This window comes from Rhopalosiphum maidis, chromosome 1 (genome assembly GCF_003676215.2).
Source record: "Rhopalosiphum maidis isolate BTI-1 chromosome 1, ASM367621v3, whole genome shotgun sequence".
In the NCBI taxonomy this organism is placed as follows: Eukaryota; Metazoa; Arthropoda; class Insecta; order Hemiptera; family Aphididae; genus Rhopalosiphum; species Rhopalosiphum maidis.
This window is the reverse complement of record NC_040877.1, coordinates 22,027,970-22,054,653: the sequence shown is the minus strand read 5'-3', so window position 1 is coordinate 22,054,653 and position 26,684 is coordinate 22,027,970. Positions and strand designations below refer to the sequence as shown.

The 26,684-nt window shown below is 28.2% G+C and overlaps 1 protein-coding gene across 1 annotated transcript; it reads left to right on the top strand.

Annotated features, from left to right (window-relative positions):
• The first annotated feature begins 803 nt into the window (after positions 1-803).
• LOC113560611 (zinc finger MYM-type protein 1-like) lies at positions 804-25,966 on the top strand. Its single transcript, XM_026966596.1, has 2 exons — positions 804-1,546; positions 24,329-25,966. The coding sequence occupies exons 1-2, from the start codon at positions 1,033-1,035 to the stop codon at positions 25,939-25,941; spliced, it is 2,127 nt and encodes a 708-aa protein (XP_026822397.1). The 5' UTR covers positions 804-1,032; the 3' UTR covers positions 25,942-25,966.
• Positions 25,967-26,684: the final 718 nt, after the last annotated feature.

Sequence of the window (26,684 nt, the reverse complement as noted above, 5' to 3'; positions counted from 1 at the left end):
CGATACGCGTTGTACAAATTATTATTGTTCATTGTTTTTTTTTTCAGAATAATTTTATTATTTAGTAAAATTGTTGACGTACAGAGAAGATGAAAACAAACACTCCAGTCTGCGTTATATTCTGCCGGTTGTTTATTTATTTTTATTAACATCATACATATATAGATGAATAATGGATGTTAAAATACATCCAGTTAGGCATTTATTAATATTAATCCATCGAATTTTGTAGCCCCCTGCAACTACGATAGATACGAATCTTCCACCTGCGAGGAGAGATAAAGAGACAGTATTGACATCTGTCCAGCTCTTGTCGCGAGTAGTCTATTTTATTTATCATTGAACTTTCATCTACTGAAGATTGCACATTGTGATTGTATCCAGTGGCGGCTCGTGTGTATGTGCACAAGTGCACGTGCACTACCTACCTAAACTCAAGAAAAATTGAAAACAAATCATAATAATACAACTAAGTACCTGTAATGTAATAAGAATTATTTTCAAAATATAAAAATATAAATTCAGAGTATTATGAAAATAATAATATTATAATATTATGTATTTATGTTTAATATTTGGATTGGGTTATTTCGACTGCTAAATGGCTGTCCGCGACGGAACGGTATCGGCGTGTATTATTATAGTAGTGCAGTTGTGCACACAATCATTGTGCACATTTGTACAGTGTAAAAATTGAAGCAAGTCGATACACGCAGCCCGCGTTGTAATGGAGTTGGTGTGCACATTTGTTTGTGTGCACATAATCAATTAAATTATTTTCAGCGAATTATTTTCGACGTCGCCGCGTCGCTGAGCGTCGGCATCGGCATTATTATGTTATTATAGTTTATTTTTACTCTCATTAATTTATTATATTATTTCGATTATCAGCTGATAATATTAGCTAGTCGATCATTATCGGAAATTCAAAACATTATTAATCGTGACCATCGTGTTTCTGTTTATTATCGACGACCGACATTAACGTATATTAATATATTATTACTCGTGTATTTGTTTTCAATTTTTAAAATGAACTCAGTACAGCAATTAATACTGCAATGTAATTTTTCATCAATCTCGTTGGAGAAAAAGATGGAAATAAAAAATAAAGGTAGGCCTACTCCAGATTTAAATATTAAACAAATTACTAAATGTAAAACGAGAGATTATGTAAGACAATTTAAAAATGATATATATAAAACTAATGACTGGATTTGTGGTTGTTCAGAAACAAATCGTTTGTATTGTTTTCCCTGTCTACTTTTTGGTCAAAAATCTAATGATGCCGCTTGGGTAAAGAATGGAATAAACGATTTAATTCATTTAACTTCTAAAATCAAAACACACGAAAAATCAATGACACACATAAATTCTCAATTAAATTTAAAACTATTAGGGAAACAAGACATAAGACAACAACTTTCTAGTGCATATCGGTTGAATATCAAACAATACAATGAAAAAATAAGTCATAATCGTTATATATTGAATAAAATCATAAATTGTATTAAATTTTGTGGAGCATTTGAGCTTGCACTCCGAGGTCACACTTTCAACTATTCCAATGACTACAGCTGAAGCCGAAAGGTCGTTTTCTACATTGAAACGTATTAAAACATTTTTGAGAAATTCAATGACAGAAGATCGACTTACAGCACTAGCTATGTTATCGATCGAAAAACGGATGATCAACAACATTCCAAACTTCAACGAAGAAGTAATAAACAGATTTGCAGAAAAAAAAGAGAGGAGAATCGATTTAACATATAAATATGTACCTGAAATATAATAATTTGTATCTACTTTGTCATAGTTTTTTACTTGAAAATTTATTATTACTATTATTATTATTATGTATTTACTATTATTATAGGTACTTGACACTTGTAAAAATAGGTATAAGCAAAAGAAAAAGTAATTTGTAAATAACTAAAATTTGTAAACAATATTATTTAATACAATTTATAATATATATATATATAAATAGTGCACTACTTCATTAAAAACCCACGAGCCGCCACTGATTGTATCTTAATAAATAAATCGTAGATAATGGCCAACATGACTAGCTGGCCATTCGATTCCCATTTGACCGTCATCCGATCGTTTTAAATTTTCAATTATTTTAAGAAACACGCTCAACAATAGATAAGTAGTACATTATGATAAATAGATAAGATGTAGGCCTGTTGTTTATAAAAAATATTTTAATAAGTTTATATTCTGCAAAATTAAAATGAAATCTGGTACCATAAACGTTTAAAATAACCACAATTGATATTAATTTCAAATCACATAGGTGTAGGTACCTACTACCATTGATTATAAATAATAGTAGTACATAGACTTTAGTTTTGAAACATTTTTTTTATTATTACTATTTTATTCGTATATACTTACTTTGCTTTTATTTGTTTTCACTTTTCGGTATGCGTTTGACATATTCATGTGTGTATTTTTGCGTGTGGTTGTGTGTGTAAATGTATTTAATTTATTCCGTGATAGATTGACAACGAATAAAATTATTTCCATTGAAATTTGAGAGTACGCTGTTGTGAACGTTATATCACATAATAACGTATTAAACATAATTTTTTTAATCGTTTGTTTCACAATTCACACAAACACATCTTTTGATGTTGGCATAATGGCACGTATCATATTGTATTACTGTTTTATTTATGTATGTATTTATTTAAAGTAATATGATCTCATTTTGAACATTTTTTATCGTTTACGAATAATATTTATCAATCACAACAATAACAATGTGAAACAGTATATTTAACAGTGACTGTGGGCGCCGAGTACTTTACTTGTCTTGTTTCGTTCACCTGCACGCAAAAGTGATTCCTATGTTATAATTTTTTTTATTATTATATTGATTTGCGAGAAACTTTGTCAGCATATCCTCATAGTTCATAATTTTTGTAAAATTGTTTAACCTAAAGTTTTATTTTTTAATTCTATTATATAATTTGGTTTTTTCAAGAATAATAATAAGTTTAGGTTGTTTTCAATATTAAGCACCCAAACGTTACATATAAAGTGTTAGGTATTTTTAATTTTTCGAGCTCTTATTTGTACTAGCGACATTCAGTCAGTAGAATATGTTCGACCATTAGTATTACTTTGCAGATTACACATATACGTTGATCTTTGTTAATGACATCCGAAAACTGTTTGTTACTCCGATGTAGGTATCGGTTTTTTTCTTTTCTATATTAATATTATTATTATGACTTTTAATGTTGTAAATTAATAAAGAATGTATAAAAATGCATAAAGTTGCTTTTAAAAAAGGAAATAGTTATGAACAAGCACTGTTCAATTAATTACCGATTGATGATAAAACTATATTAAACAAATTGGGCACTTTAAGATCACACATGCATAGGTACTTAAACAAAAAAAGTGCGAAAATTACCATAACAAAACCATTGATCTTATAATATAATTATATATTCTATTGCATCTAAAAAATAGGTAAATATCCATAATATTATGGTATATAAACAAATCCACCGGGAATTACCAACGACATTTTATGATACTTCATCGATGTTGTGAAACGTCTCATACATATTTGTAAATACTTAAAATACCTATTATATTGATTTACTCGTAATACTTTATACTTTATGGACATAGTATCCGTGTTAATTATACAGTGAATGCGTTTATAACATGCACATCGTAGAAATACATTTATCATTATTCATTAAATAGGTTCCTATATTACGTAATACGTAAAACAATATTTCATCGGTGAACAAAGAATACAAGTATCCGAAACCGACGTCTGAGAATAAATGTATATAGTATGTGTGAGACTTGATAACATACAGTAAAGCGTTTGCCTAAGTCTTGTTGCTATAATGCTATATAGGTTTTTATAACTTATAACATAAGAAACGAATTGTTTAGAAGAAATCGTAACCATAACGATTGCATGAATTTACTCAGCAAGCTCTAAAAAATTGCATTTTTCTTTCAATTATTGATCTATACGCATAATTTACAGGAAGCTCTCTTGGACTTCCGCCACATCAGCGCTCTAGTAACTACAACTATACAACAGCGGAACGGGTACCTTGATGACGTCATTATCTTGTAAAACTATGCTGATAATTACAGTTTATGAATTCATTTCGATTTTCACTTATTAAAAACAATTTTTCCATTTGTTTTTGTAATACATACGTGTATGAAATCGTGTGAAAAATGCAATATAGTTATTAATTGGTACTTATTAATTTACACAAATTAAAAAATAAAATAATGATAAATAGCATTTATTATTGTTGCATCTGTTTGTTAAAAATAATAATTCCTAATATTTTAATGTTTCTATTATAAGCCATATCTGCTACAACGATAAAACTTTATAAAAAGTGAAATAAATTATAAATACAATGTAATATACTTTATTATAAAATAAATCGATAATACAACTTTTAACGATTTTTTTGAGTTAACAGGGTTATTCGCCCTGCATGCTCACCCCTATTTTTCTTTTAATAATTATTTAACCAAATTCTAATTTTTGAAATTTTTAAATATAATTAAAGCAGTATTTTAAAATTATTAAGATTTTTTGTTCTACTTAAACAGTATCCTGTGGTGATATAAACTTCTGGTTTTGACCCCCCTCCCCTCCCGATTTCACTGTAAATTATTTAATGAATATATTTTTTTGAATATTTGTATTTACTTAATTAAAAATGCTAATGAATTGTTTGTCAGTTATTAAAATGTTTAATAAAAGTTCCTAATAATAATTTTACAAAAATATAAACAGATAAAATATTCGATCTAATATTTATTATACTTGAACCATTTCTACAAACTATCAATATTAATAGATTAAAAAAAATTAATACAATGTTTAAATCACTAAATCCCTTAAGTCTTCCAAACCTATCACCATGAGACTATTATTCTAAGGAAACAAAGTTAAATAATTGACAAACCAATCGTTAGAATTCAGAATTGATTAGGTACCTACATTAAATTATTTTTAAATGTATCCACTTTTGACATGACGTTGTGTCTTTTGAATTTTTAAAAATTATTCATTAAATTTAATAACTATTTTAACAACCAGCTCATATCTTAAAAAATACGTTTATATGCTTTTAAAGTTCACACAAATGGCACACGCATTTGAAAGAATTTCTTTAGGGCACGTCTATTGTTTTACAGTTCGTACTAAATTGCACATCTAATTGTGTGGACAATGACTGAATTACTATCTATCTCTGCGAAAAATAAAAACTTTGAATCTGGTATTTTAATTAGCTTTCAACATTTTAATGTCTTACATTTTGTCAAGCTTTTTTTCTGGTAGAAATGTATATGTATATAGGACGTAGGCCTATCTGAAACTGCAAAAGGTGACATAAACAATACATAATAACGCCAATCGTTGAAGTTCTGTTTTTAATATATTATGTTAAGATATCTTAACTTTTAGAATACTTATATCATTTAGATCTTTTGATCTTTTTCTCAAAAACAATACATTGATATACATATATATGTAAAAAAACTAAAAACTGGCTCAGTATTTTAATTTGGTTGCCGTAGAACTTGTACCTAGCATAAAGTCACTAATTAACGTTTTTTGTCCCCAATAAAGTTTGTTTTACTGCAAATATAAAATTTAAGATAATACAAAAGGTGTAATAAAATATTTTTTAGATTTTTAGATTCCCCGAAGCTATATAAAAATAATAATGATGCACATAATATAATCCCACACGAAAATGGTTCGGTATAATTTTACAATAATAATACGCAAATCACCAGCGAACAACGGCGTTCCTTAATAGTGTCAATAATACCCAAACGATCCACTAAATCGCTAACACTTAGTTTTAACGAGGCGTAAACAACCTATGGATAATGTCATGTTTAATAATAATTACGACACTTAACCATCTGGTGACCGGAATTAATATATTTTAATAGCTGTTCAATTGAACACATACATTTATTACATTTTTATAATTATTGTTTTCTCTTATCGCTTTACATAGTACATAATGTGTGTTATTACATGATAACGCATTCGAATACCTACTAGGTATGTTTACATAATACTAATTGGTTTTCTATTGATTTATATTTTAATTAATGTTTGTATTTCTAAACGCTCTACTAACTTCAAAGACATCACTAAACAATGGTTCCACAAATCCAACATGACATGCAAGATGCAGCCACAGCCCGTCGAATTTAGAAATTCAATATTAGGTACCTATACTGATGTATTAATTCCAGGTAAAATTAATTCTATCGTATATAATCGAAATGTAAGCTTTGAACCGTGACTTTCGTGAGTGATGTATGAAACTCAATTTCAACAAAACAATAAAATTTAAATAAAAAATACGATAAATATCAAGTTGCAAAGATTGAAGACATTCGTGTGATCAAAACTACATCGAATCAACCTTTTTTATTGAAAGTAAATGTTTAAATTCAAGTTTTTCTGCATCTCAAGTTGGTGATGCCAATTTCTTTTTTTCAAATTATAGTCTCACTATTTTCTTGTAAATGATTAAATAAATATATTAATATTTTTAATTTTATTTATACAAATCTATATCCAAACAACTAATATTTAAGTTGTTTAATTTAGTTTTAGAACGGTTATAACTCTAAAAATATAGTTCAGAATGACATGGAGGCTATGATAACTTAAGTTTAAATTTTAGTTTCGCTATATCAAAATTTTTCAATTACCAAAAACCATAACCTATTTCTTCCAAACTCATTATCATGAAACTATCATCTTTAGATAATATGCAAAATTAAATAACTTAAAAACTACTCTTTCGAATGTTGATTTTAATACTTCAAAATGTTCAGAAAAATTATCTACTTACTAAATAATTTGTTGTTTAAAAGGAATGTTGTCATTTGAAAAGCGAAAATTTTTATCTACATAGGTCACTACGTAAGTGCAGTACGAAAATCTTTAAGAATTATAAATATGTATATTCTAATACAGAAGGTGTATGTTACAATAAACGGCAAAATTGTACGTGGAACTTGATTCATCTATTTTGACATACGGTAACTGACAGCTGTAATCGTTTCTAACTGAACGATAGATCTCTAAAACATAGAGCAGAGATAACATAAGCGATGAAAAAATCTTATTTCAACACTTAGACTCATAGCAATTAATTAATATACAAACACTAATATTTCGGATTTCCGCAAATATGTTTATAGTAAATAGTATTTATTTATTTATTTATTTATTTATTACCTCCGCTGGTTTACGTCTCAAGAGATTTTTTCATCTTGTGAAAATATATCACTTTTCATCAATAAATATAGCATAATATTCAATACGCAGTAAACATCGCTTATCGTTCTATAAACACACACATGCGCACTATTTCATAGATATTATTATGATGGTATGTAGGCTTGTATAACATGTGAAGTTTAAAAATTGTTTATGTGTAATATACCAAATGGACTTTCGACGAGTGCAAGACAATTCGATTAATTTTAAATTCGCCTGCTCTTGCTGCGCAAATGTTTTATGCAAGTAAAATATTTATTTATTGCTTTTTGTTAATATCGTCATTAATCCGAAATACTCTGTTCTAAGAATTGTCGGCCGGCAAGTAAATATAACGTATACCTAATATATTATTCTGTTGCATTATATTATATTGCATTCGGACTGATTAGAATTTTACGAAAGCTCTGCAGTAAATGCGTCTTGACGAATGCGAGATTTCGCAGTAGGACATATAAAAATAACTCGATCCCCAACCACTCAAGGCAGACTTATTTTTATCATTGATGCGATAAAATAAATACATATTATACCTGCCGCAGCTCTAAGGCAATAAAACGTTCTTATACATTGAAGTATGCACCCTACTGCGGTAACTTCCTATGCATCGTACGTTGTCCTGCGGCGTATTTTAGATAATTTGATCACGGAAATTGGGATTCTGATAACCTCTCATTACGTATCGCGGATAACATTTCTATGAATTTCATCAAGACACAACTTTCCTCGAATAATCTATTGCGATATTTTATTTCTTTTCAGCTGCATATACTTAGTTGAGAATGTCTACGAGAATAATGTGATGTGATCATTTATAAACTCATTATAATATATTTTTTAAATAATTAGACAATTAATTCGACATAGATAAACATATACAATATATATAGATTATATAGATTATATACATACACATATATGTTAAGAAAACTAAAGTCGTATCACTACTAGTACACACAGGATATTATACCTATATAATATGTACAATGTACTATTTTTGAGAAAAACAGAATTTTTAATATTAGGTGCTATTAAAATATCTTCACCAAAGGCCAAATCCAATCATCTTAGAAAATATCCATCACAGATTCACTTACAATAGTTACAATTTTCTTTAATATCTTGTTTACCTTATCAAAACATACTTACTAATTATATGGAAAATTCTTCATTCAGCATATCATGCAATATACATCATGCAAAATATTTTATCACCATTCTGCTTATCATTATTATAAGTGAACTTAATTTTTGAAATATACTTTTATTAATTTAAAACAATTTATATACAGATTATTTACCTAGTTAAATATTAGTACTGAATACTGTTCTGTTATATACCCTCTCAAAAATAGATTAATATATAGTCTTTATCTCAAATCCCTTAATTCACTGTAATTTTTATTTTTCTTATTAACCGTGTCCGAAATATTTATATAAATAGTATGTAATTAGTGTGTATGTGATGACATATTATTTTATTGAAAATATCATTAACTAAGTATATTAAATAATGAATATTTATGTATATTTAATAATAAATAAATATATATATATTTATAATGTATTTACAATTTATTATAAGTTTATTATCAGTTATAACATAATAATATATACTTATACTTAAAATTAAAACTAAAAAATTATACTAATTAAGTCTTATCGTCCGATTATATAGCAATATACAAACATATATATTTTTTTTTTTTAATATGGTGTCTATTTGTACTATACGCCATTTTATTCATAGAGAACTTATATCAAACAAAATATATTTATCTAAATATATGGTATTATAAATTGCATAATTCATATTGGTTTGGCTATGACACGTACACGAATGTACACATACACACATATATATTATATACCCGTCCGTATTATTTATTATTTAAAATAAGTATTGAGAGATATAGATTACGTCATGGCAATGTCAGTGTGTATTCGACTCTTTAACGGCATTAACCCGGGTGGGCTATAGCTGCATGGCCGCCAAAGATAAATTAATACAACCACTCATGCGATTAAACAGTTTGAGTTACTATTATAAATATATAATACGGGCTGGATTTAGGTGAGGGGGGTAGCGTAGTTTATAATCGACGCAGTTTCCGTGATTTTAAAATCTATAACATTTCCGTTTAACTTATTCAAAGTAAATTTATCGCAAAATATAATATACAATTTTGAAAAAAATAATCATGATTAAACGTTTCTATACTGTTCACAGCAAGCTAATTTTTAAATTTACAAATAAATAAATTATACAATATACCTTATATTGCATGTATTGTAAGCATGTACGTTTACAGGTGGGTGTTCAGCACTCCCCCCAGCCTCGAAAATTTTTAGAAAGCTATAAATTATATACAAATTATTCTTAAGATAAAAAATAAAATTTTCTAAAGAAATGCAGTTTAATTTATTTATATCGATTACTGAAAATTACAATAAGGGGTCTATATCTGGGTAGTGTTATAACTAAGACTTTGATGGCTATTACAATATATAATGATTTTGAAGTTATTTAGTACTGAAGTATACTAGTGAATAAAGATAATACAAATATATAATATATATATATTGTCCTATTATCTAACTGCCTAAAATGTATAAAAACATTATTTCTTTAGCCGATATTTGATGGTGCGCAATAATTTATGGTATCTATTATTTATTATATTAAATAATTTTTATAGTGCATTGTGACTTTGTGAATTAGTAGTAAATTCTAAAAGCTAATTACTAGTTTATTAAATCCATTAGAGAATAAATTGTGGTCTGCATAATAATCAATATTATTTGGTGTTGATGTGAAAAAAATTAAAAAATATTGAAGAAAACCAAAATGGGTCAAGTAATATTTAAAACATGGTAATTGAAAATAATGTACCAAAATATATTATATTTGTCAATGAATTCTCTAAAATGTATTCATTATATGTTATATTATTTTTATAAATTTGTTATGCATTAAAGACACAAAAAAATACAATACTTAAAAAAAAACCTTTGAAATAAATCTATCGAAAAATTACCCACAATTTCTCATTAAACAAGAAAAACTAAAATTTCAAATAGATTAGTTAAACAGTTATCATACAATTATGTATTTGTTATTGACTATATGTACCTATACATTTATTATTAACATACACGTCACACAAATATGTGTGGTAATACTACACAGAAATAAAGGAGTCATGAGTCATGATGGCTCATGAATCGTAATAATTATGACATCATATATTTTATATTGAATGTATGATACGTAATCGCCACCTACTATATGTTCAAGATTTAAGTCTGTCAATTATCATTTTAAGAGATAACGTATACAATACAGTCGATGGCAGATGGCAGTGCCTCGCAAAGTATAGACGTTTTTATGATATAAATAATATATGTTAGGCCATGTGTTCATTACATCTTTTATAGTGTTTTCCGATTTTAATAGGAAATGCAGTCATAATTATACATTTCCCGGATTCTATAGAATTGCTTATACCTAAGTTTATAATATATAGCAACATTGTATATAGTATATACCATATACGCATATACCTGTTTCATGTGTATAGTATATACTATATATACTGTAATCCAGGCTGTATTTAATGGGGGGGTGTACACCCCTCTCTACTTAAGATACCTGGTTCATTTTAGTCGGCAAGTCGGCAAGTCGGCAATTATGATTTTATTATGTTGTATGATTATATTATATGAATATTCAAATATTATTTATTATAATGTATTATATAAAATATAATAAATATTTGATTTGATAGTTAATACTTGTACTTATAGATTGCTATCTACCTGCTGCTGGTCAGTAATATACCCAACTAAACATATAAATATTCCATTTATAAGTCAACACTTTGATTTATACACCATCATCAACTAATTTTTTACATACCACGTAAATTAACACTTTGAGTACCGGACCTAAAATGACAAAACTGACCATTCTGATCACGACATTTTTATTCTTTTATTGTTACTCTATAACACAATAAAATAAGCTTTAACAGTTTTTTGAGGAAAAAAGTATTCTAAGTCCGTTTTTTAAGTGTGTATCAATTTTGATACACACGACACAAATGAACAAAATAGTGTCAGTAGTGTCATTGAAAATAACCTAACCTATAACCTCAAAATATAAAACCTCAAACCAATCATAAATATGAATTCTACATATAGTAGTTCTACATAGTCAAGAGTCAGAATTTTTGTTCTGTGCCGCTATCTTGGTTTGTTTTTCTATAATAAATGATTTTCTATGACAAAATGTGTGTATCATTGTCAATACACACGGCACAAATGAACATATTAGTTGTGTATTGAAATTGATACACATGGCAGTATGGCACTCAAAGTGTTAAATAATAATATTTTTTCTATGCTGCTGGTAATATATATATATATATATATAGGTACAATCACAAACTACAGAAAGTTTCAATTCATCGTAACAGGAAAGTCAAATTCAAATTTGATTTATTGAATATAGAATTAAATTTATAGAATATATCTAATATTATAATTTTTATTTTACTATTTTACTTTGTTAGTCTCCAATAAAATTGTTAAGAGGATGTCAGTGCACTGTTTGTTTTCCCTCTCTCTCTCTCTCTCTGACCCATGCACAACATAAACAAAACGCATTTATGCAGAATCATTATTTTTTTGATTTTGAGTACCTACCTAATTTTAGAGTAAAATCACCTATTACAAAAACGATAGAAAATAATATCTTTGAGGGTATGACATATTGATTTGTCTAAATATTGTCTCAAACAATTTAAACATTATTGAAAATTTCCATTTTTTTTTTTTTTTGAAAGTCCAATATAAAATCAAATAACAATAAAATATAAAACCGATATATCATTTACTCAAAAATATTATCCTCTATAAATTTGTAATAAGTGATTTAACCATAAGATTACTCAAATACATTTTCAGAAGTCTTATCGCTTCAGTACAATGATCGGACTGATTGAAGTTAAATGAGTAGTTTTTGACGAAAAAATTGGCCGGTATTTAAATAGCCTTAAGAGCTTTTTACATAAAATATACGTCTATAGCTGATCAGTAAATTTATAGTTAAGTTTCTTACAAAATAACACTCAACAGTCAACATGTATACAATATAATGCAAGATAATATTTATCATTTTTTAGTTTAATAATTGTGTAAAAATAATATAATAAATATTTTGTAGTAATGACCTACGTAACAGAAATAAGATAAAGCAATAAAGATGAGTCCTCTACTAAAAAAAAGATTAATCCTGCAGATCACGCTTCTAATAAATATACAACACCTGAAAATAATTCAATCATAATATTGTTTAAATGATATACACAGTGTGGAACAGGATGTACAAGTTATAGATAAGAATAGTGTCACTCTGGAAGAGGATAAAAATATTTCATTACCATGCGCAGATGTTCAATATATACCGGAATTCGATCTAAACACAAATAATCTGGAAGTAATGGGCGAAAAAGAATTTGATGAAACGGTTCTGGAGACAGATAACTCTATGTCGGAACCAAATCTAGGCTAATCCAATTACCCATATTTGTTAATGATTCAATCAAATGGCGATAGGAGTTGTGGGACACAAAACTTGGCACCGTTCTATGCGAATAATAATGGATGATACAATATAGCGATAACAGTTCACACACAATTAAAATATTCTCACCATCACGATCACAGCGACCTATAGTTTCGACGTTACAGGTTTTTGTCAAACATTTATAGGTAGCAACTAGCAGTAATGGTGAATATGTTTTGAAAGTGTGTATGAATAATCGCAATTGTATTACCCACGATTGTAAATTACAGAACAGTTTCGGGCTAGCGAAACACGATTTTACATGCGACAGTATACAAGATTACAAGTACCAGATTCAACTGTATGCTTTATTAATACATGGCAATATAAACGTTTGTCATATTTTTTTTTTTTCATAAACGTTCTTTCCTAATTAGTATAAAATAAATACTTATACAATTTTAGTAATATTACTAATATTAATATTTATTAGTTTATACATAATTGGAAAATATTTTAATGAAAAAAAAAAAAAAATATGAAAAATGTTTATAATGCTATGTAATAATAAAGTATACAATTGAATCTGGTACTCTGCATATAAAAAGGTATAGCGAGCAGGCGCAATCGTGCTACACCTTTGTCATCCATGACCCCTATCATTTAAATTTGATAGAAAGTTTATTGTAATTTGTAATGCATTATACTTAATTATTTCAGTAAAAATAATTTACATAATATAATAAAAAGGTACTGTTTTTATATTTTTAGTCTTAGTCTTAACGGCATGTGCTGAGTGTTGACTCTGTCTTACACACGAGTAACATATCAAATTTTGCGTTCAATATACCTTTATTTCATTCTATTATTTTTAAAATTAGAATAAATTTATCAATAATTCACATACAATTAGTGTACTATTTACCTTTGTTCAACCTTTGTTTTAAAATGTAGTCGACAAATTCATATATTTATATTACCTTTATCAATATTTGTTAGCGCCAGCCCTGACTGTAATACTGGATCGAAATACACAGAATTGTCATTTGTCAAATGGTCGACTATTTACCAATCGACCGTGAATGAGTTCATATTCGATCTCCGGTATAACTCGATATTAACTTAATTAAGCCCCTATCACATTGTTTGATGCTACCAATTAGCATTTATAGAAAGACATTTTCCAACCACGTCATTAATTTTCTTCCAAAAACTGAATTAGGTACTATACATAATGGTAAGACTAGAAAAACTTATACCAAATCATAAAATGTATCAATAAAAGCTGTTGTATAGGTACCTAATATATTTTAGGTTTTCAATCAATACTGCCGCCAAAGAGAGACAAATCCACCAAAATTGAGCTGATTTATTATAATACAAGACATTTTTTTTATCCCGATACTAATATTTTTTCAGTAATTGATTAAGTAGGTATATTTTTTAATTATTTTTTTCATAATAAACAATTTTTAATAATTTTATAAAATCATATATATAATTATTATTCTTTGTCCATATTTACAGATTATAAGTTTTACAATCACTAATACCTTTATAATACATTATTTTTATAACTACAATAGTCAGATCATGCGTAGTATATATGTTTTATATGTATAACTACATTTCCGGTTGACTGCAACATCCTATATTATACACCGGCTGGATTTTTTTTTCGTGACCCGTGGGATATCTTGAACATTATTATATGTAAATATACTGCAGACTGCGGAGCATAACTACGTATATGTTATATTTGGCCAATATTATACAGAATGATTCATTTGACATAATCTATATTCTACAACCCTAATTTCACTAGGTCGATTTGTGTGGTCTGAAAAATAATGCCCACTTATGGTTTGAAGTGTAGGTATACTAATTGTTACTATATTACATATTATTAAAACATTTAAAACATACCTAACGACATTTTCGATGAGAAATCTTATACTTTTTACTTGTAATTTATTTTAGATCTAATATTTTTTTTTTATGTTAATAGACAACATTTTAATTTAATTTTTCACTGCATTACTGCTGCAGTATGTATGAACTTTTCTAAGAATTTTCATAACGTGTAAATACCAAACACCATAAATAGTATTTTTAATTTACAAGTATTTAAAGTTTAGACGACCAAATTAAATTCCAAAGTATTTTAAGTTTCTAAACTGGAGGTCATTACTCAATAAAGGGGAAAAACGAGGTAGTAATATTTTAATAAGAAAATTGTCTAATATCTTAATGACACCGATAATATTGTATCACCTTATAATATTATATATTTCAGACCTTGTAGTTTTTATGTCATTTATTGTTAATTGTTATCTTGTATTTCTTAAAATTATTTTTTTACAACAACTCACCATCTGATATCTCATTAATATAAAATTATATTAATATTCAATAGTTTGCAACTGTCAGACAGACATTTACTGTCTGTTAATCAGTATGCTGTTTTAAGAAATAACTCAAAATAATAGCAGCATCAATCATCACATTGACTAATGTTACGATTACTTATTTATTATTAAAAACTATTTTGTTTTCTTTGTTCAAATGATTAAAATAAATTTGAAATATTATTTTTATTTTTCAAACTTAAAAAATTTGCGAATATTTGCTAATCTAGTCTGATTTATGTGTAATATTCTCAAAAGGGTTAATAACGCTAATCTAAACTAAAACATTTGAAAATAAATCCAACATCTTCAATATTCAACAATCACGAAGGGTACCATGCATATGCCTACTGTATAAATCAATTGTTATAAAATATTATATTTTACTTTAAAAAAAGAAATATACATTTTAAGAAAGACCGTTTAACAAAAAAAGTGATACAATATGATAAAATAAAACCACCCAGTACACAAATAAGTGTAGTTTTAACAGTTAAAATGGATCATCGTGTATATACCTGCTACGCATACCCACCTGTATACCACAGGCGCAAAGCTTATCAAAAAAAAAAAAATGTAAATACATTTTTAAAAAAACAGACCACTGTAATATTGTATATTTTTTTATTCGTATGACAGAATATTTTATTTGAAACGACCCGGGTATGAATCGTCTGTGTACCTGCGCCGCGCCGTAGCCTACAGGATTTTGTCGGGTGGGCCGCTTTATAAAATTATTTTTATATTAACGATACGCAAAATACGTACATATATGTGTGTCACATACATACCGATATTTCATTAGCGATTCGCACGACGACGCGACGCGACTACGAGAGTAGTATTATCATTCTTTGGTGATATTGTTTTTGTAATTACTGCAGCTGCGATCGAATGATAATAAAATTATTTTCACCCCTCGTGTACGTTTTAACTATTTTATATTTATTCACTTTTATAAAATTATAATATTAATTCGTTTTTGGTAGATAGTTAAATTATTATGACCATGTATACAGCTCTACGATTATTGCGCGAATAAAAATAAAATAACAGGACAATAATACGATAATAATTATGATGTAACTCCTCGGTTGTTGGTCTTTCGTGAATCGTGAATTAACATTTTAATGTTTTTTTATATAACCTTTTTTCCTTATATTAGGTAATTATATATATGGTACACTAGTACATTACCTAAACAAACAGTGCACGTGTTCCTAACAATATATATCACGTTGCGAATAATAATTATAAAACGCTATGACAAAAACGGCTTTTGTTTTGTACTACTTATTAAACGTATAACGTCGTTGAATTTTACACATTTCAGTAAAATAATATATTATATTCTTACAAACAAAATAATTATAATCGAAACCACTTAACACCGAATAGTCAGTATACCTACGCAACAATATATTTCTGATATATTTATCGTATATTATTACATAAGTATATTATACACCACGGATTAAGTTTCAACATTTTTCGTTTTTTAGTCGTATAATATTATGCATAATATGCGTTTAAATTTTTAAAGGTTTATTTTTGCTGTACGAGTTTAGCGTATAAGTCGATAACTCGTGACAACGCGCGGGTATAATAATAACACGTAGGAATGGTGCGCAATTACAAAACCTATGTCAACAGGTGTATTTCAAATCCTAAATAATATGCATAATAAATAACTAAACTTGTGAACCAGGCAGCCAGTTAGTACTCTCGGTAAATTATTTCTATGTGCAAAGTGTAACCATCTAATCGTTTTTCTGATGAAATGAGTTATACTATATGGTATATATTTTGTTAAGAAAAAATTGAAAATATGCTACTGTCAATTCGATTTTAAAATTAAGCATCCCACTGTACACCAAATTCTTCAATTAGTAAATCAAATATAATCTTCTTTCGAAATGAAATAATTTTGCCCAGGTATCTTCATGGACATAACGTAGGCTTTCGACCTAGTGTTACATGAGCTCAACAAATTCAAACTTTTTTTACCTACACCATATTACTAATTATTATTCGCTCATATCTATTCAATATTTATACGAGATACGACTAACATACCCAGGGGCGGCTCCAGAGACTTGGTTAGGAGGGGGGCCTTAGTTTTAATTTTTCTTATGATTATAGGTTTTTCATAATATACATAATATAGATATCACGTACATACTGTCATATCTACATATTTGTACGTGTCTATGATAGTCGATGGTATAATATGTTTTTAGCTTATAATTGTTTTCAACAATATACAATTTTTTAGAAATATAGGCCTGGGGGAGGGCGCGACCCCTAGGGCTCCATCCCTGGAGCTGCTCCTAGACATACCCGTTACAACAGACACCGCCATGGACATTTACGCAGACGACACCGCAATACTTTGTGCTACAATTGACCCTGATGAAATATCCAACCTACTACGAATCTGCTTAGATTCAATTGATAACAGTGCACCTAAGGGGTGAATTAATATAAATCCAGACAAATCTGCACATGTACCGTGTACGTTAAAAAGAACTGATATCCATCTGTTGACTTTCAGAATAATCAAATTCCATCGTTTTCTGATTTCAAATATCTCGGCATCACTCTTGATAAAAAAAAAAACTAACTTATGGGACACCTATACATTAAACTAAAAGAAAAAACAGCCGACTACATCCACTTTTTCCAATATTGGTATCATTGTATATTTATCCATATTCAAGTTGGCCATCCCTGTTATATCATACTATGTATTTATTTATTTAATAAATATTTCGTTTGCCTTAATGAAACTATAAATGTAAAATTATTTTATTAGTTTATTATATTTTAAAACGTATCTAAATAAAAGGTTCTCTATAATCTATTATGCAGTCAAATTATAAATGTACATTTTCTATAAAACCCCCTCTCACCATTTCAGATTTCTAGATCCGCGATTTTCATAAGCCAAAACGAAATTCATGTGTAAGCCATCACCCAATAAATAAAAGTAAAACAAGTAGCTAAAACAGCTTTCAAGTCTCCAGGAATCTATTTATTTATTTGTATAACTTTTATTAAAATCGGTCAAGTGATTTCTGAGAGACTAACCGTTATCAACTGCGTTCATTATGGCAACACGTTTTCGTTGGATAAGTTAGCTTATACAAAATTGCTATAGCTCATCAATTTTCTTGCAGAGAACATTGTTTACAGTTTTTCACACCAATGAAATTATGTACAGTTTATTATAGTTGAATCGTTTGGTTTTGGATTTGAACATTATTCGACATTCGAGCATTGAAACTATTTACTGATAGACGATTAACAATATTCTACACCATTAAGGTACGGTAAAAAAATAACACAAATATATTGTGAGGACACTATTAGTTGAATCTGATACTCTAATAATATTTTTATGACCAACACCGCAAGTAAATTTAATGTAAATAGTACCTACTCGTCATCACTACGTCCGTATATATACCATCGATTTGAATACGCTTATTAATCGTCGTAATGATATCGTTCATCGCAAATCACTGCAGGTTCGACAGGTAAAGTACTCGATCCTCATTTTACAACCAAGTTCTTATCGCTCGATTGGCTATAGGTACTCTATAATATTCTATTGATTACAAAAATGACGCATAAGTAATAGGTAAAGTATAATATTGTGTAAATGTATAATGTGTCGTTGTGAAATGTCGATTTGGTATCCATACTGCCCCGGGCGAGCAGCCGACTTATAAATTACATACCTACCATACTTATTCAGCGTGTTTACCTTAAAAAATCTATTGAGGAGGTGTCACTAACCCACACACACCCATCAACCATGCAAGCCCTGTACCTATACATACGATTTTAAACCAGTACACTCGTCCGTTGTTATTATTATACATTGCATATGATTGAAACACTTGACAAAAATTAATTCACATTGTTTAAATTTTTTTACATTTCTTAAAACGTAAACTTAATATAATTATAAATCCGTCATCTCGAATTTTGAAGCGACGCAAAAATGGAACTTTATTTGGAGTCAAGGGAAACCAAATAAATTATTACAATTATTTGAAATACAGTAAGTAAATACGTTGTAATCAACAGACTCCACAATCCACGATTAAATGAAAAAACAACAACAAAACAAAGTTATCTTTACTAAAAAATATCTATCAGATAAATACTTCTCGACAGTACAAGACACGGCACATAAAAACTAAGTGATAGACGAAGCAAAGCTGATATTAAAATGTTTATGAATTTGAACTCGGTACAAATATAATATACTTATTATACTTAGGCTATGATTTACTTCTAAGTGATTGCGTTAGTGTTTTTAATAATATAAAAGAATTATGTAGTATCGTGGATGTATGCGAAGTTTTACTGTTATTGAATTCAAATTTTTACAAATGCGTAATTAGAATCAACATCAATATTAACATTTAAATTTTAATGCTTAAGTCAAATAAACTATTTTAGTTACCATATCGTTCGTAATATTTTGGATCACCTCCCAAACTTGAAAATAATTTTATGGTCGGAGTCACGCTAATAAAAAAAACAGCTAAAAATTGAAAAAAGAGAACATTGCAATGCGGTCTAGCATCAAAAGTGAGCAGCAGATATGAAAAGTACCTACTTCACGTGCTCAGAAAAGTTGATCGCCAATAGATGCATTTTTATTTTATTTTATAACGAATTTTTATTATTATTGTAACTATTAATTATAATATATAATTTAAAAAAAAATGTTTAATAATTTGATCACTTATCTTTTTGATGAAGTGGTTTTGTTTTTGAGTGGATTCTGTGTTTTTCAATACTTTATTATACTGCATTGGCTGCATTGAAATGTTTCATTACTACTTGACGTTTTTTCTGTCTTAGATAATAATTACGTTATTCTTACTTCTTTAAAACTTTTGAGATCGATGAATATTCGGAATCGTTTCGAATAGTTATTGTTAGTGTTCAAGTTTTTTTAATTAATTTTATTTTATTTTTTTTTTCATCTGCACGAGTATTATAAATTTATATAAAATAACTAATAAGGTAATATAAATAACTGACAGGTGTAATCAACTAACAATGTAATAACTTTAATTAAAATAAAATAAATAAATAAATAAATTTTTTTTTTTTTTTAATTAAGTTATTATGATTATTTTTACTATTATATTATTTTATATTATTATATATATATTTTAATATAGGTAAATATTAATAAGAACAAAAGTTAAGTAGTGTTGGTTATTAATTACATGTATAAGTTATTTCTGCAGAACCTGTAAAAATATATTAATTATTATTATATTATAATACATTATTTAATATTAATGTACATTGTACACTTTCCATTAATTCCTCAGTTTACCTAAACTATATATTTTTGTCAGTGAATACATTTTAATTATTTGATTATTATATAATGTTGCATACACAAAAGGTCGTATTTTTTTTATTTATCACAGAATATACATACTTTTTAATTTTTATGTGGCGTTAAATTATTTGCAAATATTAATATTTAAGTTTGAAGTAGGCGCATTTTGGCTGTCTTTTATTGCAAATAAAAACCTACCTAGTTCAAGCCTTATACGTATTCGTTAGTTTCATCGTCCTCCAAAGCTAAATAAATATTATCGATATGCATGCCTGTTGAGTTCTCTGATTTTGATATATTATAATATAGTATAGTATAAAAGTTGGGTGTTTATAAGAGAAAAATTAGGGAGATATATCTCCCCCCCTAGACTCCCCCCTTTTTAGCTTATATTTATATGGTAATAGACAATAGTTATGTTTTTCCTAAATAAATCCTAAATGCCTCACTACTCAGTAACAGGGATATAACCCGCAAAATATTGATCTTTCATCCACTACGAGACTACCTATTATTACATTAGACATTATTCAGCGTGTCTTACAAGAGCCAAAGAGTGTCTCGCGTTAAAACTATCACCCAGTATACCTAGACAAATATTTGCAACGACAACCAAGACTGTTATCATATAATATAATACAATTCATCCAAAAGTACTCTACGTCAAAGGCGTGCGCTCGACTGCAGCGTTTGAACTTCTTTCATTATGTGCTGAGAAAGTTTGCTAATGCCTCGTACACTATTATTTAGTATATACCTACGCGGTATTTCTACTATATATATACACAGCGAGTTTTCAAACTTTGTAGACGGCCATTTGTGCAGTGTGCGTGCGTATGTGTGTGTATGCGTTTCTTTTACGGCTGTAACTTATGTATAAAGACTGAGTATCCATATACCCTGATGACGAGACCACTTCGATGACTGACGATGACGTGCTGAAAACTAAAATCCCATCACAAATAATTCATGAAGACATTTTAATATTATATGATACCCATCGCCAGCCGTATGAAAAAAACCAATGATGGTTTATTTTTTTAACTTATATTACTTTGTAATTACATCACATTCGTCAGTCTTGCTAATGGTCGGATAGTAATTAAAGGTGAATATGTAAAATAATTTAATATTAGCGGTGTATTATATTTCACATTTCGTACATGATTTACACGCTTAAGCGCAGTTACAATGGCTAAATCTCGTGCGGAGCATTTAAACAATTTATGCGATCATTAAAATAATTTATAATGTTAGTAGGAACAGTATTCCCAATTATCTATATTTCAGTTACGTGACTACAGGTGCAAGACATTGTACCAACGACCTGTAAAATCATACGATAAATATTATACGACTCTCGCATAACAAAATTATAAGATCAAATTAATTGTTGGTAACCATCTACTAAATTTTCGACAAACGTCTAATCGTCCATACGGAAAGCTGTAACGGACACGGAATCCGTCAAAAGGTATAATGAAACTACCGGCGACAAACGTATTACAGAAACACGGCGAAACGGAACGCGTCGTCTCCCCGTGTGAACTTTTGAAACCTGTCGATAATCAAGTACTTGGGAGCTGTAGTTTTAAATTCATCAGATGTCCGGAGGTGTCATTGGTGGCAAGTTTTTCGTGAAACCTAAAAATTAGATTCCAATATTATGTGTATACAACCATAAGTAACGCTAAAATTTTGAACGGCGCATTGTGTAGACAATTTAAGAACATTCGTGTGCAGAATGCAAATCGCTTGTATCATGGATAATAGTATTATAATATAATTCCATTATTATAATAGTAGTGTTGTATGACGCAATATGAGTAGCAGAGTTATCTAGATAATTATTATAATATATACAATTTGATGAAACATGAAAACATGTTTAAAGGGTGTTGCTTATATGCTTGTATTGTATTTATTTGTCTGTACAGTGATAGTAATGATTAAACAAAAACAACAATTCAAATTAGTACTACCCTCGTTATAGTATAAGTATTTAGTATTATACCTTTTATCTATATGGCTATATGTTATGTTAGAGGTCGCGATTACACGTATAATGAACTACACGGGTACCCGTGCTTTTACCTATGACGGGGTTAAAGCACGTGTAATAAAATACCTGTTAACTTGAAGTTTAAAAAATGAAAATTAAATATAATAAATAATATAGAATATAATAATAATAATAATAATATTTTATTGTTATTTGATTTTGTATTCGATTTTCAAAAAAAAAAAGTGTTTTAAATTTAAATGATGTTTAAATTATTTGAGACAATATTTAGACAAATCAATATGAACATTATATTATTACAAATATTTTTATTTTAAGTATATCTAAATTCTAAATTACAATATACACCAGTGTTAAATACATAGGCTGTAATATATTTTTTCCCGCGTACCCATGCACTGTGTACCCGTATATTCTTATACAGTTATACCCATTCACAACCACGACCTCTATTATATACAGTGGCGGCTCGTGTGTATGTGCACAAGTGCACGTGCACTACCTACCTAAACTCAAGAAAAATTGAAAACAAATCATAATAATACAACTAAGTACCTGTAATGTAATAAGAATTATTTTCAAAATATAAAAATATAAATTCAGAGTATTATGAAAATAATAATATTATAATATTATGTATTTATGTTTAATATTTGGATTGGGTTATTTCGACTGCTAAATGGCTGTCCGCGACGGAACGGTATCGGCGTGTATTATTATAGTAGTGCAGTTGTGCACACAATCATTGTGCACATTTGTACAGTGTAAAAATTGAAGCAAGTCGATACACGCAGCCCGCGTTGTAATGGAGTTGGTGTGCACATTTGTTTGTGTGCACATAACCAATTAAATTATTTTCAGCGAATTATTTTCGACGTCGCCGCGTCGCTGAGCGTCGGCATCGGCATTATTATGTTATTATAGTTTATTTTTACTCTCATTAATTTATTATATTATTTCGATTATCAGCTGATAATATTAGCTAGTCGATCATTATCGGAAATTCAAAACATTATTAATCGTGACCATCGTGTTTCTGTTTATTATCGACGACCGACATTAACGTATATTAATATATTATTACTCGTGTATTTGTTTTCAATTTTTAAAATGAACTCAGTACAGCAATTAATACTGCAATTTAATTTTTCATCAATCTCGTTGGAGAAAAAGATGGAAATAAAAAATAAAGGTAGGCCTACTCCAGATTTAAATATTAAACAAATTACTAAATGTAAAACGAGAGATTATGTAAGACAATTTAAAAATGATATATATAAAACTAATGACTGGATTTGTGGTTGTTCAGAAACAAATCGTTTGTATTGTTTTCCCTGTCTACTTTTTGGTCAAAAATCTAATGATGCCGCTTGGGTAAAGAATGGAATAAACGATTTAATTCATTTAACTTCTAAAATCAAAACACACGAAAAATCAATGACACACATAAATTCTCAATTAAATTTAAAACTATTAGGGAAACAAGACATAAGACAACAACTTTCTAGTGCATATCGGTTGAATATCAAACAATACAATGAAAAAATAAGTCATAATAGTTATATATTGAATAAAATCATAAATTGTATTAAATTTTGTGGAGCATTTGAGCTTGCACTCCGAGGTCACGATGAAAAATCAAATTCAGAGAATCCCGGCGTATTTCGAGGTCTTATAAACTTTAGTTCAGAGTTAGATTCGGTACTAAAATGTCATATTGAGAACTCTTCGGTATTTAAAGGTTTATCCAAATCAATCCAAAATGATTTACTAGAATGTTGTTTAGCTGTATGTCAACAAAGAATTAAAAATGAAATAAAACAAGCAGAATATATTTCTGTAATGGCTGACGAAACAACTGACGTATCTGCTCAGTTTCAATTGTCAATAATATTTAGATATTTACTATCGGATGGAACACCAGTAGAAAGATTTTGGGGATTTTTCAATCCTACTGGACACGATGCGAAATCGTTGTCTGAATGTATAATATTTAATTTGGAAAAAGTCCTAGAGTCACCAGATATGTTGATTTGTCAGAGTTACGACGGCGCAAACGTGATGAGTGGACGTCTCAATGGTGTACAAAAAATAATAAACAATAGCTATAAAAATGCACATTTCATACATTGTTATGCTCATCAGCTTAATTTAATTTTAATTCAAGCAACTTCACAAAATCGTGAGATAAGAATTTTTTTTTCAAACCTAACTGATATAACCAATTTTTTTTCCAACAGTCCGCAGCGGGTTACGGTTTTAGATAAAATTGTTAAACACAGAGTTCCTCGATCATCTAATACTAGATGGAATTTTAAAAGTCGAATAGTAAATACTGTGTATGAGAATCTTGAGTCGTTAATTGAATGTATGAAAGAAATTGAATCAACATTCAATCAAACCATAGCAATTAATCAAGCTGGAGCTTTGCATCGGATGTTAATTGACGATAGATTTATATTTTGGTTAAGAGTGTTTCATTCTTTAATGCCTCATGTTGATATTTTATATAATCAACTACAAAAACCAACTATGGATCCTGTAGAACTTTCAAAGGCAATTTTTCGGTTCGAAGAAAATATATTAAAAGAAAGACAGAATATTGATAACATCTTTGAAACTTCTCAAAATCATCCAACGAAAAAACGAAAACATGATGATACTATTGAAACAAGAAAAATCGCTGCAAAAGAAGTATGTGACATTTTTATTGTCAACGTTAAAGAACGGTTTGATTATAAAAACCACTTAAATGCTTCGCACCTATTTTTATCTACCAAATTTCTTATGTACGAAAATAACTTCCCAGGTGACCATTTTAATAAAACAATTGAAGCATATCCTTTTTTGGATGTTACTAAACTTAAAACTGAACTACAACTGTTCTACAAAAGAACCGATTTCCGTGATATCAATTCATCAGTTCATTTATTGAAATTTATAATTGAAAATAATTTAATACATATATTTTCTGAAAGCTACAAACTTTTAAAAATAATTTCAACTATTCCAATGACTACAGCTGAAGCCGAAAGGTCGTTTTCTACATTGAAACGTATTAAAACATTTTTGAGAAATTCAATGACAGAAGATCGACTTACAGCACTAGCTATGTTATCGATCGAAAAACGGATGATCAACAACATTCCAAACTTCAACGAAGAAGTAATAAACAGATTTGCAGAAAAAAAAGAGAGGAGAATCGATTTAACATATAAATATGTACCTGAAATATAATAATTTGTATCTACTTTGTCATAGTTTTTTACTTGAAAATGTATTATTACTATTATTATTATTATGTATTTACTATTATTATAGGTACTTGACACTTGTAAAAATAGGTATAAGCAAAAGAAAAAGTAATTTGTAAATAACTAAAATTTGTAAACAATATTATTTAATACAATTTATAATATATATATTATATTGGTTATATTTTTTTTGGATGTGCACCACTTCATTAAAAACCCACGAGCCGCCACTGATTATATATATATTACATCATATGCTACTTAATTAAAACAGCAAGACTGTGACTAACTATAATCAATCTATGCAAATTTTGATGCATATGTTATTACTGATTAATTGCATGTAAGTTTCATACTTGAAACCTAAAAAATGTTATATGCATGTTCCTCATAATTTATCATCATTTATTTAAACTAGTATGTTATAATTTATTGTTTAAAACATTACAGAGCGACTTTCACAATAATTAGTGAAAGTTTTGTTAATACGAGTAGATAGTAATGTTTACTAGATATTTAATAACAAAACAAGTATATAATTATTTTGAAAGAATATGCGTACATGAAAGACTGTTTTAACAGTAACTAATGGAAATAGATATTTCTGTTTACCTATATCCACAATGGCACATTTTCAACAAAAAACTGGGGGTGGTATTTTAGTCTTGTAATCATAAATTACTTATCGATTAATCTCAAACTCCCCATAAATGCTTCACATTCAAT